This window comes from Camelus dromedarius, chromosome 14 (assembly GCF_036321535.1).
Source record: "Camelus dromedarius isolate mCamDro1 chromosome 14, mCamDro1.pat, whole genome shotgun sequence".
In the NCBI taxonomy this organism is placed as follows: domain Eukaryota; kingdom Metazoa; phylum Chordata; class Mammalia; order Artiodactyla; family Camelidae; genus Camelus; species Camelus dromedarius.
This window is the reverse complement of record NC_087449.1, coordinates 60195308-60213790: the sequence shown is the minus strand read 5'-3', so window position 1 is coordinate 60213790 and position 18483 is coordinate 60195308. Positions and strand designations below refer to the sequence as shown.

The 18483-nt window shown below is 51.0% G+C and overlaps 1 protein-coding gene across 2 annotated transcripts; it reads right to left on the bottom strand.

Moving 5' to 3' along the window:
* Positions 1 to 103: 103 nt before the first annotated feature.
* CPLANE2 (ciliogenesis and planar polarity effector complex subunit 2) lies at positions 104 to 6027 on the bottom strand. Of its 2 annotated transcripts, none has more exons than XM_011000895.3 (6): positions 5855 to 6027; positions 5374 to 5487; positions 4194 to 4346; positions 3469 to 3593; positions 2979 to 3115; positions 104 to 2741 (listed from the first exon to the last, which is right to left on the bottom strand). In XM_011000895.3, the coding sequence occupies exons 2-6, from the start codon at positions 5483 to 5485 to the stop codon at positions 2492 to 2494; spliced, it is 777 nt and encodes a 258-aa protein (XP_010999197.2). In that variant the 5' UTR covers positions 5486 to 5487; positions 5855 to 6027; the 3' UTR covers positions 104 to 2491. The 2 variants fall into 2 exon arrangements, with proteins under 2 accessions (XP_010999197.2, XP_010999196.2); XM_011000894.3 differs by having other exon boundaries at positions 5814 to 6026.
* Between the last annotated feature and the right edge of the window lie 12456 nt (positions 6028 to 18483).

Sequence of the window (18483 nt, the reverse complement as noted above, 5' to 3'; positions counted from 1 at the left end):
GCTCCATGGCTCTGCAACCTTGGAGAAATTCTTGACCTTCTCTGGGCTTCAGTCTCCCTGCCTTAGTCCATAGGACTGCTATAACAAAATACCACAACCTGGGTAGGTTTATAAACAACAGAAATTTCTTTCACACAGCTCTGGAGGCTGGGAAGTCCAAGATTAGGGCACCAGCACAGTCCAGTTCTGGACTGTACACCTGAAACAAACACAACATTATAAATCAACTATACTTCAATTTAAAAAAAAAAAAAAGAAAAAAAGAAAGTGGCACTGGGCCTGGGCATGGAGGGGTTGCGAAAGCAGTGCTTGGGTGGCAGGTGGCTGGCTCCAAGGCCCATCGTCAGTGTGGTCCCCACTTTGTTCTTACTCGGGGAGAAGGGAATCGTTCCCCTCTTGGTCTGGAGTGAAGGTGGGTGAGGGGTTGGTTCTCGGACTGGAGCAGTGCTAACTGGGAGAAAACTGCCCTGCTCTGCCTTGGGGAGGATCTGGGTTATTTCCACAGAGTAAACTCTGGCTCTTGGCTAAGCCAGTGCCCAAGAAAGATGCTGAAGCTTTAAGGCCAGAGATAACTGACTAGGATGTGGGGTAACTAGTGCCCCAGCTGGTGCCCACAACACGGGTGTTCATAGCTGGAAAGTCACATCCAGGCCCTGAGGATACCTTCGCTGGGTCCCACCTTGCTCTGCCTGGTTGGGTAAGGACTACTGGAGCTAAGAACAGAGGAAAATGGGCCAAAGCAGAGCTGAAGGCAGCAGTGCGACACTCTGTGACCTGAGAGCGGGAGCCAGCCTATGGGCTGTGCAAGCTGTGAGGCGTGGGATCCTGCCCAGCAATATTCCTTTTCTGGGGTATGGGGTAAGCTCAGGCCTCAGCTCTGAACCTGAGCTGGAGGTAAGAAGGTTTTAATCAATCCTTTAGGCCCTAGAAGGGTTCACAAGCCTGCGGGCAGTGCCCAGTGTGGACAGACTGGCATGAAGTGCCATGTAGGCCATCAGCACACTCAGGAGCATGAGCCAGAGATGGCACGGGGAGCCTCCCATGTGTGCCAGGATGGAGGAGTGGGGCAGCATTTTAGGATAAGTGCTGGGGTGTGTGGACACATGATCATGCATGTGAGTGTGGAGTGTGCAGAGCTACGGGAGCTGCTTTCTCAAGAGGGGGCTCTGAGGATCAGATGGCTGACCTTGGCATCCAGGGCCCTTCCAGGTGGGCCAGACTCAGGCCAGCCCTCTACCCAGGGGTCCATCTATGGAACTGGATACGGTGTCATTGGGGAGTGAAAGTATAAATGCCCTGTTTATACCCCATGTCTCCCCCCACCCCCATTAGCCTGCCTTCACCAGTGTCTGGCTAATGGGACAGGGACACAAGTTGACTCACCCGCCTGCTCCTGTTCTTGCTGGCCTCCTGCAGGGCTGAGCTGCCTGTCAGGCCAACTCACGCCCCGATCCCAACCTGGCCCAGTCCCTGGCCCTGCCCAGTGATGCTTTCTGATACCCCCAGGCTAGCAGGGCCCCTGTCTTAAGCCTAGTCTGACAGCTTCATAGTCAAGAAAGGCACTACAGACTGAGGGGTTCACCCCCTGGACACAAGTAGACTACATTTCCCAGCATCGCCTGCAGCTGTGTGATCATGTGACTAGGTGCTGGCCAATGGAATGTGGGCAGCAATGAGGCAAAGCACCCTACACCAGGTCCACAGAAACCTGCAGAGTGACCTGTACTCATTCCCAGTTTGCTGACTGGATATTGATGCCCCAGGGTGAATCCATGTGTTGAAGATCTCAGAGCCTGGGTCTCTGAATGAGTGGTTGGCGCAGAGCCCCCATACCCACCTTAACCTCCACCTGAGGTGAGACATAAGGAAGAAAAAACTACAAGGTTAAGCTATTGAGAGTTAAGGATTTATCTGGAGCAGCAGATAGTGTTCCTCAACTAATACAGGCTGTTTTTTTGTTTGTTTTTTCTTAAGGGAGTGAGGTTTATTTATTTGCTTATTTTTTTAAAAGGAGGTACTGGGAATTGAACCCAGGACGTCGTGCATGCTAGGCATGCACTCCACCACTGAGCTATACCCTCCCTCCAGTACACAAACTGTTGATTGAAGTCACTTAATGTCTAGGGCCCAGCAGAGGCATCACCTCTCCCTCCACAGATGCTGCAAAAGCGGGAGGGCAGCGGGAGGTTGGGGGAGACATTTGAGCCCTCAGGCCCTGCCCATTCAGTTCGTCATTTTCCAAGAGCCCAGACTTGTAGGGCAGAGGGAGAAAGCCAGAGGACATCTAGGTCAGATGCTTTGTGCCCCCTGCTATGACTTCCGCAAGGTAAGTGCTGCTGGGGCAGGAGCCTTCAGGACCCCATCCTCCTTGACCAGGCCCTTCTGGCCAGTCCTCGGGATGAGATCAACATTCCTGCCCCAGCCTTGGGCCCTGGGTCTGGCCCTAGGTCACCTGAGGGTTAGGAGTGCCCATTCACAATGCCATCACCTCTCAGCTGGGGGTGTCCTCTGGGGAGGTGGGGAGCAGGCCAGCTGCCACCTGGTCCTGGTGCCACAGCTGCTCCGCCAGGCTGTTGAGCACGTGGGCCATGTCGGCCAGCCCAGCTCGCCCATCCAGCGTGTGTCCATCTGCCAGCCGCCGCCCTGGCACACTCTTCACCCGCAGGAGGGGCAGCTCCCAGGCTTGCCGGAAGGCTGTGAGGTCACGCTCAGGCACGTCTGTGTGCATGTACTGGTCAAATCTGGAGAAGGGTCAAGGAGCCTGTCCAGGGACCTCTGCTTACCACCTCATCAAACCCAGCTTTCTCTTTCCTCCCTCACCATCCACATCCAGGGTCTGTGGGAGGCTCAGCTACAGCCTTTAAGGTAAAGTACGTGGGGCTGGACCCCATGGCTGGGCAGAGGCAGGGTCACTGACCCCCTTGCTCTGGCCTTTCCAAATGTAGCCTCTGACAGTCGTAGGGGCCACCAAAGGATACTTGGAGCCAATGACCATCCTGACCACACCAGGGGCCTCGCCTGCTACTCGGGCCAGCTGTCCAGGGAGGTCTTCAAAGGAGGCACGGTCAGTGAAGGAGAAGAGGAAGAGGAAAGCATCCGTTTTATCCTTGCAAGCCTGGGGATGGAGAGGCCGATGAGAGGCTGATGCAAGGCTCACAACCTCAGGACCAGAATGCACCTATCAGCTTCAGGCCCTGAGAAGTCTCAGCACCATCCTTCCTTTTGCAGCCTGGGAAACTGAGGCCCAGAGCAGGGAGTGGCTGGTCCCAGGGCAGAGCTCGGGCTGGGACCCAGTCCCCCGTGCCAGCTCCGGGCACTCCTAGGCCAGGATGGCAGCATCCTCAGTCCAGTCATGCCCAATTCTGGCTCCCGCAGACCAGGCAGGCCAGGCTTAGCCACCTGTATTCAGAAACCCACCTCAGATAACCAGCCCCTCCTGGACCCACCCAGGCCCACCTGCCTGCTCACCGGCAACATGTGGTCGAACTTTTTGAGCGCAGACTCCCCACAGTCCCAGAACTCAAAGCGGAACATGACGACACGGTCGCTGGCCTGCAGCTTGGCTGGCCAAAATACCACGGTGGTCTGGATGCCTGGGGAGGCCGGGGTCAGCCACTCAGCATGGGAGAGTCAGAGGTGGAGAGGAGTAGGGGCCAGGAGGGAATAGGAGGAGGAGATACGTCCCTGCCTTGGTGGGTCCTCAGTCTGATGGGGAAGGCCTAGTTCCTGATGTGGGAGAATTCTTAGTCGATGGGGGAACTGCCCCGCCTGGGAGGAGCCTCCAGTCTACCGGGGAGATGCAGCCCTAGCCCAAGCCACGACAAACTAGTTTAACTCTTGTGAACATGGAGACCCAAAGGTCCCAGAATACTGTCATATGCTGCAACATGATGGTCAATTAGCAACCAGTGGAAGGAAACAAGAAAGGAAGATTAGTGTTTTCTGAGCACCTACTGAGTGCTAGCTCATTGCTAGGCATGTTACCACCACTATCTCTAGTCCTAACCCCACAACAACACCAAGGGGTTGGTACTATTATCCCTGCTGGACAGAGGAGCCAATGTAAGCTCAGAGAGGTGCAGTGACTTTCCAAGGTTGCAGAGTAAATGGTGGGGCTGGTTACAAATCCCAGCTTATGTGCTCCAGGTGAGTCTTTTCTCCGCCCCAGGGAAGGTCTCCTAGGAAGGACTCACCAGTGGTCTCATGATGCACCACGGGCACCTCCAGGCCAGCCAGCTTGGCCACCAGTGCTGTCTTGCCCACGCCACTCTTCCCAGACACAAAGATCTTGTAGCTGGCAGTGTCGATGGCCACAGGGGGGGGCAGAACTGGTCGCTCGAGCAGCCCTGGGGCAAGGCGGGAGCCAGGTGGGGTCAGGGGGTCAACTTGCACTTGCCCCATCAGACCCTGGCTTGTACAACCTCATCTCTCAGGGCTTTTTCAGTGCCAACAAACCATTCTCTACACTTGTGACAGAGGCCTGGGATACAAGCAACATCCCGGGAGGAGAAGTTCTGCTGGAAACACCTGTGCTCTGTGAAGTGGGCCAGCACCTACTCCAAATAACACCGTTTTTTTTTTTTTAAGTTTGATGCACAAGATGGCTTTTATTGATAACGTTATCACATATCCTAGACTTCCCACATGTAAAAGCAAGGTTTTTCAGAATTATTTCCTCAGTGGAGAAATATCAGCAAAAGTATTCTTAGTTATTATAAATAAACTCCTTAGAATCAATATATCAAACTTGCCCCAAAAAAGTCTAAGCCATACACCTACAGGTGTAATGCCTGGAAGTCCTAAATTGTGGGTTGCCTTCTCACTCTCTGGTCTTAAGCCTTCTGGTGCTTTGTCTCTCTTGGCTAGAGCTGGACTCTTGTAAACAATGCCAGGCCCCTCTGCCAGCCTGTCAGCTGGCCCTGCCTGGACGAGTTAGCTTCATCCTGGGGAACATGTGTGTCTTATCCTGGAGACAGCAGGATCTGGAAGCGGCTGGTCTCTACTCACTAGGGGATCTTGGACAAGTCTGCAGTGTGCTGTTGAGGTTAAACTGGAGTCCATTGTATAAAGTGCCCAGCAGAGGGCCTGGCACCGGGTGATGGCTCAATCAACAGCCTCTCTGGTGATAGTGGTTCCTGGCAGTATTTCGGCTGTTTCCATGTTCCTGGCTCTGATGATGGAATTAACTCTAAGGAGATTTGGGGGTGGGCTCCCCGGGATAGGGTTTCTGGGGTTCCCAAGGCTGAAGAGTGCAGTGGAGCAGGGTCTCACTGCCCCGCTTCTCTGCTCCCCACCCTCCCAACAGGGAGGGACAGGTGACACTTTTCTCCCCAGGGAGTGGCAACTGACAGGCTGGGGGAGGGGGGCACTTACCAAACACCCGCCGGCGGTTCTTGCGCAGGATGCAGGCCAGGTACTCCTTGCCCTCGGCGCTCTCGTGCCAGTCTGGGACTATCACTGAGCCCGGGGCGGCTGGTCTGGTCATGGCTGGGCAAGCGACACGGAGGGGAGAGGGTAACTGTCCCAAGCTGTACCTGTGACCCCTTTTAACCAGCCCTCGGACTCTCCCTTGGAGCCCCAGCCCCTCCTTGGGGGTTGAAGTAGTTATGGGGCCCCACCCTTTTTATTATCCCCATCAACAAATTTGGAATCCAAGCTCCCTTTCAATATCCTGAGGAGTTACAAAGCTCTGTCTCCCTCTTACTACCCAGAAGGCGGAATTCCATAGTCCTTTCTCCTCTGTATTGCTCCCTGGGGGACAGCCATCCCATAAATGCCCCAGAGGGCATTTACACAGCCCCTCACTCCCTTACCTCCGGGACGGGGCGGTCATACATCCCTGCTTCTTCTTTACCTCCTCTATCCCGACCCCCAGGGCCACCCAGCCGTCACCATCAGCAGTCCCCGCGGGAGAAAAGGCCCGGGTGGAGACTGTCCCTTTAAAAGCCCGCCCGGCGCTCCAGCCACCCAGCCGTCCCGGCCTGCTTCCGCCCTGCCTGCGTCCGGCTTCGGCCCACGCCGCCTGCTCAGGAGCCGGTGCTTGAGGCGCATGTGCGGAGGCCGTTGTCATGGAGACGTCGGGGGCGGGGCGGAGCTGCCTTGTTCCTGGCAGGATTGGTCACTCCCACCTCAGCAGCTACCACCGCGCAGATAATAATTAATAATTTATTATTATTAATCCTGCTCGGCAGCTCAAGATTAATTAACTCGAGATGAATAATTAAACGCCTCTGGCTTCGCAGATGAGAGAAGTCAAGAGATTTGCTCAAGTTCTTATGAGTCAGAGGCCTTCCAGTCATTTATTAATTGATTGATTTATGCCACTCATTCAACAAATAATTACTAAGCGCCTACGATGTGCCCGGCCCGTTCCAGCTGCTGGGAATGCACTGGCAACAGTAAGTCCCTGCCCTCCTGGAGCTGATGTTCCAGCACTGAGGCCATGAGCCCCTCTCCACTGTTCCAACACTGGGCACCAGGCCCGTTACTCAGAAGATGCGTGCTCAGTAAACGCCCCATAGTTGAACAAGATGCAGGTGGGTCATTACTGAGAGGTTGTCCACTATTCGTCATTTTTACTAGTGTCTTCTTGCCATGCCTTCAAATAGGGCAAATCACTGTTTTGTAAGGAATAATCTAAGAGTTAACCTTTATTGAAAGTCAACTAAGTCCCAGAGAGTGGGGCTTTCAGAGCTTAGCTCATTTAATTCTATAAACAAACCTGTGTAGAAAGTATTATCCCTGTTTTATAGATGAGGAAACTCAGAGACAATGTGATTGTCTGAAGTCATACCAGTGATCAGTAGGAAAACCAGACTCAGAACCCAGGGTTCTTGGACTCTGAAGTACGTCTCTTTTCTGCCACACTGGGTCTTGTGTTTTCAAAACGTTGTCCTCAGCCACTAGGAGGGCCATTCTAGTAAAATAGAAGGCAGCCAGAGGGCCATGAACCCACAAATCATTGAGGCCCATTATGAGGCCCCTAGGGGGTAGAAGGGACGAGGATGTGAAAGGGCGCTTGCCTGCAGCTTGCTTCCCTCGCTAGCCAGGAATACAACCAATTAATAACCATTCCAGCAGGATTCTGCAGCTTGACCCCATTGCCCATACTCCCAGGTCACTCTGCTCCCCTCCCTGCAGTTGCTGCTGCATCTCACCGGAGTCAGGTTATCCACAGCTGTGTGGAGCTCTCGCTGTGGCCCAGGAGTGCCTCAGTGGCAGGGCTCAGACCTGATTTATCCCTAGGTTTCCAGACTTCACAGCCAGCCTTGCCCTGGCTTGGCTTGTGGAGGGCTCAGGGAGAGTGTGAGGAAATGGAGCAACTAGGCAGAATGAGTGTGCTAGTTAACCTGGCGGCCGGATAAGATGTGAAGTCCTCTTGGGCACAGAGAGGGAGACTGGTGATCAGAGGAGCTAGTGGCCAGAGGGGTAGGGGAATCAGTCTTCACTGCCCTCTGGAGCCTGCGGAGAGGACACTTCAGTGAGCATTAGGAACCTGTTCAAAACATGGATTCTTGGGCCCCAACCCCCAGAGATTCTACTTCAGGGGGTTGGTTGGGTCTGCGAGCCTGTCCATTTAACAAGAGCACAGGGCACTTCTGAACCTGGGCTCTGTGTCAGGTTGCTTGGGCTGCCATCAGAACATTACAGACTGGGTGGCTTAAACAGCAAAAAAATTTTTCTCACAGTTCTGGCAGCTAGAAGTCCAAAATCAAGATGGAACAGGGTTGGTTTCTGGTGAAGACTTCCCTCCTGGTTTGTAGGCAGCTGCCTTCTGAGTCCTCACACTGCCTTTTCTCTGTACACACACACCCTTGGTGTGTCTTCCTCTTTTTATAAAGACACTAGTAATATTGGATTAAGGCCCCACCCTCATGACCTCATTTAACCTTAATTATCTCCTTAAAGGCCCTATCTCCAAATAAGTTACACTGGGAGTTAGGGCTGTAACATATGGATTTGGAGCATGGGGGTGAGGGCGACACAATTCAGTCTTGAATGATGCCCAAAGACCTCACTTACATAATCACCACTGCTGGGGACAGGAAGCCAGTCAACAGTTGAAACCAGAGAGTAGGGTGGTTGGAATTGCGTTTCAGAAGGATGCTGTGAACATGGTCTAGTGAGTTCCTCTCTCATGTGCCCCTTTGACCACTAAATTGTGTATCCCCATAAGGGTCTCCTCTTTGGGTCTCAGGTGAAACAGGCGGATCATCTACCTAAAGACCTTTCTAGTGTAGAACCTTCTGATTAATCTACTTCTTCATTGTTTGGTCTTCCCCTCAGTTTGAGCACCTCCTGGTTGAAGGCCTCAAAAGGAAGATTTGTCAAGGCAGGGACACAGTCCCCAGCCTTGAGAAGTGCATGGCCCAGGTGGGCAGACACACACAGAGATCTGAGTACCTGGAGGGCAGAGGCGGGGGCAGGTGGGACGCCTAGGGAGTCTAAGTGAAGGGACACTATCGAATTCGAGTTTCCATCTCTCGCCAGGATGCTGCAGCTGCTTCAGGGTTTCTCTGCTTTCCCTCTGGGATGCCACCCAGGTACCAGACTGATTTTTTTTTAAATAGCTTTATAGAATGATCTTTTTGCAACATAAATCCAGGGCACTCATGATGACAGTCTTTCAGTAGTTTTCACTGAGCTCAGAATAAAATCCAAATTCCATGCCTCCAAGGCCTCCTGTGACCCCCTGATCACCTCTTGCTTTCAACTGTCACCCTCTTTCCCTGGCCTGCTGCACTCCAGTGACCCTGGCCTTTTTCTGTTCCCACTTAGGGCCTCTGAGTTGCATTTCCCACCACCTGGGGCTCTCTGCATTATCCCCAGTGCCTCACCTGGATGGCTGCTTCCCCTCAGGTCTCTGAGTGAATGTCTCCTGCAGAGAAGCCTTCCTCCTCTACCACTCAAGGATGTGTCCCCATGCCCTAGGCTCACTCTTTCCCATCATCCTGGGAATTTTCAAATGCAGCCTGTCCCCCTCATCTAGGACATAAGCTAGGATAGGGGCCCTGTCTTCTTATTCTGTTATATCCATCCCTGTGTTAGTTCCCTAGGGCTGCAGTACCACAAAGTACCACAGACTGGGTGGCTTAAACAACAGAAATGTATTTTCTCAGCTCTGGAGGTTAGAAACCTGAGATCAAAGTGTTGTAGGGTTAATGCCTTTGAGGGCTGAGAAGGAAAGATCTGCTCTAGGTCCCTCTCTTTGACTTGTAGGTGACTGTCTTCTCCCTGTGTCTTCACATCACTTCCCTCTGTGTGAGTCCTTGTCCAGTTTCCTCTCCTTAATAATGACACCAGTCATATTGGTTTAGGACCCATCCTAATGACCTCATTTTACTTTACTCATCCTAGTAAAGATCTTCTCTCCAAATACCACATTCTGAGTTACTGGGGGGTTAGGTCTTCAACATATGCATTTTTTTTCAGGGTGGGGAGATGTAATTCAGCCCATAATAATCCCAATACCTAAAATATGTCTGCCATGTAGTAAAAACCTAATAAAAATGTGTTGACTGACTGGCTACGGCTACAGCATGGAGCATGGCCCGAAGAGAGTGAGCCTGGAAGAAGGATCAGTTAGGAAGCAGGGCGAACATTCCAGGCACGAGGGGATGAGGACATGTATTTGTTAAATATTTATGAGCATTCTTGGTGCCAGGCCAGGCACTGGGAAGACAACAGTGAATGAGATACAAACCTCGCCCTGTGTATTCCACACTCTGGTGGAGATTAATAAGCAGGGCAGTAGGGTAGAGAGGACTCTAGTTGGCAGGTTTAATGTGTCCAGATTCTCTTTAAATACAGGATTTGCCGGGAAAGGTATAGCTCAGTGGTAGAGTGTGCGCTTAGCATGCATGAGGTCCTGGGTTCAATCCCCAGTACCTCCATTAAAATAAATAAACCTAATTACTGACCCCTCATAAATACATACATACATACAGGATTTGGGGCTGGAGCTACCAAATCATCACCAGGAAGTTCTTTCGAGTCTGGGGTTGCTGGCAAGTCTAGTGTCCTTGACCCAGACAGCTTCATGTGTCACTCCCGTTAAAACCCTCTGACAGCTTCCCACTGCACCAGTGTCCACACCCCTCCCTCACCATGGCCTGCAAAGCCCACCTGTGCACCCTGCTTTTCTCTCCTCCTTGAACTTGTCGAGCTCACACTGACCTCAGGGCCTTTGTTCCTGCTGTTCTCTCTGCAGGGAATGCTCTTCCTTGCCATCTTTCCACAGCTGCTGTTTCTTACATTCAGGTCTCAGCTGCCTCCTCCAAAAGGCTGCTCTGATGATCCAACCCCATCACACTTTGTCACGTCGCATTTTTATTTTCTTCATGGTATTCACCTGGAATAATCTTGCTTAGTTGTTCACCTATATGTCATCCCTTCTCCTCATGCTCCACTGAAATGCAAACTCCACAGGGCAGACAGTGCCTTGGCAGTAACCCTGACAGTGGGTACCATCTATTTGCTTAATGCAGGAATCTGTGCTGGCTAGACACCTCCTCCTCCACCTCCAGATCTAGCCGGCCACCAGAGGCTGATTTTTTTCCCTATGTTTCTATATCTTCTCTTCATTGCCACTACTGGGTTAGGACACTCATTCCTGGGCTCTGCCTCTTGTCCTCCATCTCCAATTCATTCTCCAGTTCTGCCCTGTCCACTCCAGTCACACCCAGAGCTCTGTGCCTTTGCACAGGCTGTTTCCTCTACTTGAAGACCCTTTTCTTTCCTTTGTCCAGCACTTGCCATAACCCCTCTCATCCTTTTCTTGTGACTCCCAAGCACTTCACCTGACTCCTCTCCTTCTAACTGGAGCAAGTACAAGTTTTTACCTTCACTGACTCAGGCATTTAAGAAATAGAGCTTTGTTTCCTCTGATTCAATTTAATCTGTCTCTGCCATGCAAACATTTTAATCCAGCGATTTCCTGGTAAACTTAAATTCAGTGATTTCCTCATTCTCTACAGCTTAAACACTCAGCCTTCAGTGTTGTTTAATCTCCCCCTTCTCTGGCCCTGGGGCTCATGTTCAGTGGGGTTGGTGGGAGGCGCTTACCCAAATGCCAGGGAACCATGGTGGAGTAGAGGTCGGGGGTGGGCCTTGCGCTCCAGAGAGAACTCTCCTCTACATCTTTGCCATGGCCTCATATGTGCTGGCCTCTGTTCAGAGGTGTTCTCTCCTCCCATCATGGATTCTGGTTATGAGCTTCCGTCCCTGCAACATCTGAGAGGATGACCTCTGGTCACTCTGCATTGTCCTCAGCCCTGAATACCGGCTGCTCTGGATAAGGTAGCACCCACCCCCCAGCCCTTTTGCATCCTTCCTGGAGCAGAGGGAGTCTGTCTTTCCAGTCTGAGGCCAGGCCTGGACCCCACCTACCGGGGACCCTAGGAAGGCTCTGTCTTCACGGGCCCCTGCCTCAGTCTAGCAGGGTGAGGACAGGACAAGAGCTTCCTTGCTGTCTGGCTTCTTCTCAGATGTCCTGCCCCCGCTGGGTGTGTGGGCTGTTCTACTGACTCCACCTTATTTTTTTAGTATGACATACCTAGACTGTTTTTTGGCTTCAGAAGCTCAGGATTTGTCATCTTTGTTCAGCCCAAAGTGACACCTCCCTGGTTTGTGACGAGGTTGTGAGCTCTTTTGATTCATCTGTCTGGTGCATCCGGGGTCAGTCCATGCTCAGGGAATGTGTGCTGAGAATAGTGATCCTCCCACCCCCGCAGTGAGTGGGTGGCAGCCCAAGTCCCCTGGCCTCCCCACCAGGCAGAAGCTTCTTTCCTCCTCCCAGGCGTCTGCCTGGTAAGTCCTGGCCCTGCAGCCCTCTTCCCTGCAGCGGGTGGGCAGACAGGCTCCCTGGTGGGGGCATGGCACACGTTGCCAGGCCTCTTTGGCATTTACTTAAAACATCAGCTCAGCTTTTGCATGTGGACGGGGTCTGGGTCCAGAGCCTAGCCCCATGGGGAAAACACTGGCCTTCCCACAGCTGGGGGCTGGAGCAGAGAGGGCCAGCCTGGGGATGGTACTCAGAAGTGCAACAGAGGCCAGAGAAGGGGTCCTCCTCAGGCTTTACCAGTGGAGGTAGCCCATTCAACTTCCTTCTCAAGACTGCCTCTGATAGTGCCTAGGACTCAAAGCCTTTCATAGGGTGCCCCCAGATGGTCTTTTAAGTAATCACAGCCATGCCACAGACTAGCAAGTTATTGCTGGCTCCAGCTAAGCCGCTAACCGGTGAGACTGGCAGCATCATTGCCATTTTAGCTGAGGTTCAGAGAGGTGAGATGACTCGCCCCAGCTTAATGTGACAGGACTAGCTTTTGAAACAAGGTCTCTCCCAGTTCAAAGTCTGTGCCTATGTCCCTGTCCCACAGCCTCTCTGGGAAGTCCCTTCTCAGTCCACAGAACATCTTAAGAATTGAAAGGGCATACAGAGGTCCTTTGGTCCCATTGCTGATCTGATGCATTATCAATCAGCTCTGCCATCCCCTGCCATGCAAGTTATCAGTCTCTGTGTGAATACTTCCAGCAACAGTGAACTCATTACCTCACAAAAAAATCCACAAGGATGCTGGATTGCTTTCTTCAATGGTATATTGCAGGGAGGAGGTGATAGTTACGACCACTGAGACCAGAAGGCTGACTTTAGCTGGGGATGCTCCCCTCTGCCTGGAGGTGCTGAGAAGGGTAAACCCCAGTCCTTGTGGCAACACTACAAACAAATCAGCCTGCAGGATTCCAAAGTGATGTCTCCTGTCCTACCTGGATGCTCCTACCAAGGGTGCTCACGGCCTGGTCTTTGCCAGGTTCCCCAGATTAGGGTGATGGGAGGCAAAGTCGTGGGCTGAGGAGCTAGCTCAAGGTAGTAGTAACACGTGCAAGGCCTTGATCTCCTCGTTTGAGTGAACCCTGCAGTGCTTCCCCACAGGGCCTACTGGAGAAGAGCTGTAGAAACCAGGGAAGCAGAAAGGACAGTGTGGTGTTGCCCTTTTGTTGGCTGGGATTGGTAATTCAGGCCCTTCAGTCCCCAGGGGAGTGGCCAGGGAGCACTGTGCTAGGACTGCAGGGGAAGGCAGAGGCTGCCAGCTACTGCAAGGCCTGGGGTGAGTCACGGCTCCATTCTGAGCTGTGTTCTTGACATTAAGCTTTCTCCCCAAATTGGCAAGTCCCCTCGTCTCTGCTCCCACACATCCTCTGACCTGGGGCCAATCACATCACTGTCTTCACACTCTGATCTCCTCCAGAGCGGGAGCCTGCTCATCAGTAGTCAGGAGCACAGCTCCTGGCATGGACAGATGGAGTTAGGAAGCTGTCATGGAGCCTTGTGAGACTGGCCTGGCCTGAAGGCTGGGCATGTGGGGTCTTCCCCAGGGCCACCAATCACCACTGGCACCGTAACCCACTGAACATCACCTCCTCTACAACATCCCACAGGCTGACTATCCAGGCAACACTTGAGGTCCTCCAGTGATGCCACACTGGTTCCACTCATTACACAGAGCTCTGACCATACAGAGTTCTCCCCAGCGACCCTGAAATCTCTTCCCTACAGCTTCTACCGACTAAAGCTTGCTTAGCCCAACAGAGTCACAAGGACTTGCTAGCCCAACCTTTCTGCAGGGACAACTGTGGAAGCATTCAAAAGGATCACTCTACCCCTACCACCACCAAATCAAATCAGTAGCTGCTAGCACACAGTGCTGGGCCCCCTGTACCGAGACCCTTCCTCTTATCACGGTCTAGTCTGCTACATGCCTCAGTAAACAGAACAGACAGCATCAGACCACATGTTGTTAGAAATGGAAAAGTTTCATCTTGCAGCTTGGGAAACACAAATGTGCAGACAGGATGAGCTGCAGGCTCGCAGCACTTGAGCCTGGGACAAGGTCAACAATCAGTACACATTAAATGAAAAAAAAAAACGTAATGGTGCTTGGTGAAAAGACCCAGGGGCTGTAGCCCCTACCCTCGTGGTGCCGGGTTCCTCCCAGGTCCCCACGTGGGTGGGCAGACTCATATCATCAGCCCCCAAACCACACTTTCAGACTGGGAGCCAACTTAGTGTGCCTTCAAATCCAGGCAGAATATTTTTTGTGCTAGAGGCCAAATTCAACTGGCAAACCAAGAATAAAGTCCAAAGGGAGATGAAACAACTAGACCATTCTGGCCTGACTTATGGCAGCAGCTGCAATGTACCGCTCTCGAGGCAAAAGCCTCAAAGGTTTGTGTGGTGACATCTCAAAGATGACCCAGACAACTGTGGACGTGCGTAATCCTTCAGTATGGGCACGCACCTAACAATTTGCACACTGACCCCAGCACTTTCCTTTAAGATCATGTATTTCCTTCAAGGGCTAATTATAAATAATAGCCACCATTTATTAAGCACTTACTGTGTGCCGGGCACTGTGCTAATGCTTCTCATGTACAACTTCAATTAATCCTCATGATCCTTATAAAGTAGAAACAACTACATTCACAGATGACGAGACTCGTATCCAAGGCTAAGGAGTAAACAGGGGAGGGCAGGATTAGCCACAGGCCTCTCGGCTTCAGGCCTGTGTTCCTAACCCCCACTTGCTATGCTGTTTCAAGACCCTGACGCTCTGTGTCCTCATCTTTGCTTAGGAGGCCAGTAAAGGCGTAGATGTCATCCTGGCCCCCGGGCCTCTGCTCCAAGCTCATCACCTCTCTTGGGTCTCCACTGCAGGGTGGTAACTGAGGCTCTGAAACAGAGTCCTTCAAGTATGACGGACAGAGCTGCTTTATCATAAATGCCGTTGTCCTCAGGGACAGGCAACCCTCCTAGAGGAGGGAAGAGTATCTTTCCAACGACTTTGCTTCCAACGTTAATCTCCAATTGCTTTCCATCGCAGCTTGCTTTCTTTCTTTTATACTAATGAAACAGTTAAGACAATTCTGTCCATTTCTTTTTATTTGTTAAACTGCTAAAAAGTCATCAGGGGAAAACATTAACAAAAAATAAAATCGACAGAGATTTAAATACCAATGAAATCAAATCCACTTTTCATTCCTACGCTGTTATGTGCCTAAAATGATCATCTCAGGGTAAGCCACCCAGGACCCCTGAGTTGTATGGGAAACATCACTCACAGCACCGGCTTCGCCAGGGCACAACTGGTGTGCACTGACATGAACCCTGGTTGGTAGGAGGGGAGCAGAGCAAGGAAAGAGTACAGTGGAGCCAATGCCTAAGGGTTGCTCGCATTTGACAAGGAACGTGGTGAGAGGCAGCCACTTACTGGCGACCATGCAGATCATGCCTTCTGCAGTTCATGGGGAGGCTGCAGGTGGTGCAGGCCTTGAACTTCAGGTTCCTTGCCCCTGTATGTGTTCAGATCCTCCCCACTGACTTGTGCGCTGGCAAGAAACCACAGATAATGCAAAGCAGAGCACATCACCGTGCCAGGGTCACCGAAAGGACAAGGACAGACGAACAAACCAACCAGGAATATCACTTTTAAGGGGAAGGAAAGCAGCAAAAGCAGAAGGAAACCCAGGAGATTAAAGTGAAAGGGAAGCATCCCTTTGTTCTCCATCAGCTGGTGGCTTTCTGTCCTCCAAAGTCACGATTTCTTAAGTTGGTTTTCTTTCTTCCTCATCTTCTCTTACTTTAAAGAGTTTCAGCACAGTCCCTAGGACAGTTCATGGTTTCAGCTCTTGATACCAACCTCAAACATTAAAATCAAATAAATCCAGAGGGCTGGGAGGAGAGTAAGCCCTTACAACTAAATTTAAGCTTGTTCTGACACCGAATTTGTGCTCCCAAATGTGGGGTGGGGGTTGGGGGTTCCAGAGGCCCCCACCCAAGTGTAGAAGCAGGGTAGAAATATGAGCAAAAATACAGAACCCTCTCTGTTGTACAGCCTGCAAAGTGAGGAAACAGGAAGCTCTGTTCAAGAGGGTAGGAAGAGATTAAAATTCTCAGGAGGTCAGTGAGGTGGCCGGTGAAGTCAATCTGACATGGGGGCTCTCAAAGGCACACTTGCAGGAATGGAAGGGGTTAAAGCTTCAAGTAGAAACAAAATGTATTTTAAATACTTAAATACTGATAAATATTTACTTTAGGTGCTCCTGAGGGTTTAAAAAAATATTTTGTCTCAATTTCCTCAGTGAATTTTAAGACAAAATTGGCATCACGTCAAACCCGAGTCGTGGTTGTATCTGATCTGACTGAAGCATCCAAGGTGCTGTGGAAACAGTCACTTCAGCTGAGATGCCTGAAGCTCCACAGCACGTGTGGCTTCACAAGGGCCTAAGGAGACAATCGCCTTGATTGTGCTGAGTCGCTCTCCAAGGTGTGTGCCCACAATGCCCAGGAGCCACCAAGACCAAACCACCACCTGCAGAAGAGGCAAACTGTTCTTAAAGAGCTGTAAACAGACGGTCTAGTTCCAAATGGTCCAGGTAATACTGGGATGCCACAGAGCTCCAAGGAGTCAGGTTACTTTCTAAGAGAATCGTCATCTCTGTTGCCTGCCTACTTGGGGAAAGCAGAAGGAATCAACAAGTTAACAGCTAGCTTAGGAAGGCCACAGGACAAAGGGGAAGATTACAAAGTTGAGATTCTTAACTTTCAGGCTTCCAAAGACTTTATATTTAAACGGGAACTGAGGTTGGAGGCACCATCCATGCACAAATGCAATGTCATAAACAAGGTTCAGCCACAGCAATAATGCCAAAACTGCTAATCTTCTAGGCTAGCTTTCTCTTGTGGATAAGGACCCCACCTGATCTAACAGTCTTTGCCAAAGAAGGACTGGCAACAGGCCCAGAGCAGAGAGTCTGGAAGGCTAAGTGCTGAGCTACAAGCAGTTGGACACCACAGTAAGTAGGCACATGGTAGTTTCCTCATCTTAGGGAACACACAGAGCAGTTTCTGGAACACATACCACGCTCCCTGTGAGCTGGCCCTTTCTTGGGCTTGGCACCGGGGGGCTTTCCCACCAAGACCGTACTGTAAAAGGGAATAGCTAGGGGAAAGGATTCAACATGATGTAACAGGAGAAAACATACTTATCAGACAGACTGGTGAGAGCTGGCTGAAAGCCAGGACTCAGGGCCAGCTGTAGCAGGCTTGTGCTTGGGAAATGCTAACATGAAAAAGGGGAGTGTGGGGATGAGAAATGCAGTGTTTTGAAATTTAAATCCTAAAGGCAAAATAAAAATCCTCTTTCCATTGATAAGAAATAACTCAAAAGTCCACATTTAAGTGGTGCCAATATCTCCTATGTCCAGGCCATGGTTTAGAGACTGGTATCTTGTAATTTCCTGTATCAACCAAAGAAATGTTCTAGCTAATTACACCTTATCTCAGAAATGACATGAAAGTAAAAACCCAGGCCTTGTCTGGGTGACAGGTGAACACCACAATCACAAAAAAAGGAGCTGCTCCCACGTTAGTCGTGCATCAAAGAGGCCAAGCATGTGATACCCAACCCAATCACCAGTCAACAGCCAGACAGAAAAATGCATGTCACAAACAACGGCAAAAATCACTTCTAGAAGGAATTGTTTCCTGGGATTCTCTTCCAAGATCAATTGCCACGTTCTATAAACATGGATGGGTGTGTCCAATGTGCTTTGCAAATAAAAAGAAGTCCATAAGGTAAAACAGTATCTTTTGATGCTTTAAGGATCTCTCATGATACTGGCATCTCAGGATCCCTTACTGGTCCCCTAGTGACACCAGAAACAGGGTTCCAGAAATATTTCTAAGAGGTTTCTCTGGGTACCCAAGCCTTGTAAAAGACAAGAAAGTGAAAAAGGTTTTAGGGCTTAAAAAAACCCACATAAAAGAGGGGAGGGAGGGGAGGAGGGTAGAGGGGGAGAGGGAAGGAGGGAGGGAGGAGGGACGGAAGGAAGGATGGAAGGAAGGCAGGAAGGAAAGCAGCCTATAAATGGAAAAGGCAGTCTCTGAGGATCAGGTTTTAAGGGAAGGAAAGAGAACAAATGTGGGTTTTGGCAACTGCAACCAAATACAATTGTCAGAAAATTCCAGTCAGACACCAGAATGTTTTCTGAGACATGGAGGGAGCACTCAAAGACCAATGGACACTAGATGGAGAGCTGCTGCTCCATAAACACTGTTTCATGATGACCCTGGCACACAAATGTGGAAAAAAAAGCCCTTGGTGGGTAACTCTCCTCAGTCACAAAGGGCAGGATGGGGCCTGGCACTGGGCATCCCAGCAGAGAGAGCTTTTCACAGGTCCTCGCTGGGGGGCGGGGGGAGCGGAGTTTTCTATAGGCTACTGTACCCTGCCAGCATCTGAAGCATGTGAACCTGAAACCTCCACTGTGCATCTTACACATGCCCTTTCTTTTTCTAACTCCGAGAAGGCCAAATAAGATTTACAGTGGCTCTTCAGTGTCTTTAGGAGAGTTCTGGTATTAGTCTGTTCCCTAAATTCTCGGTCTAGTTACCAGCAAAGTAGAAAAAGGCAGCACAGCCTCTGC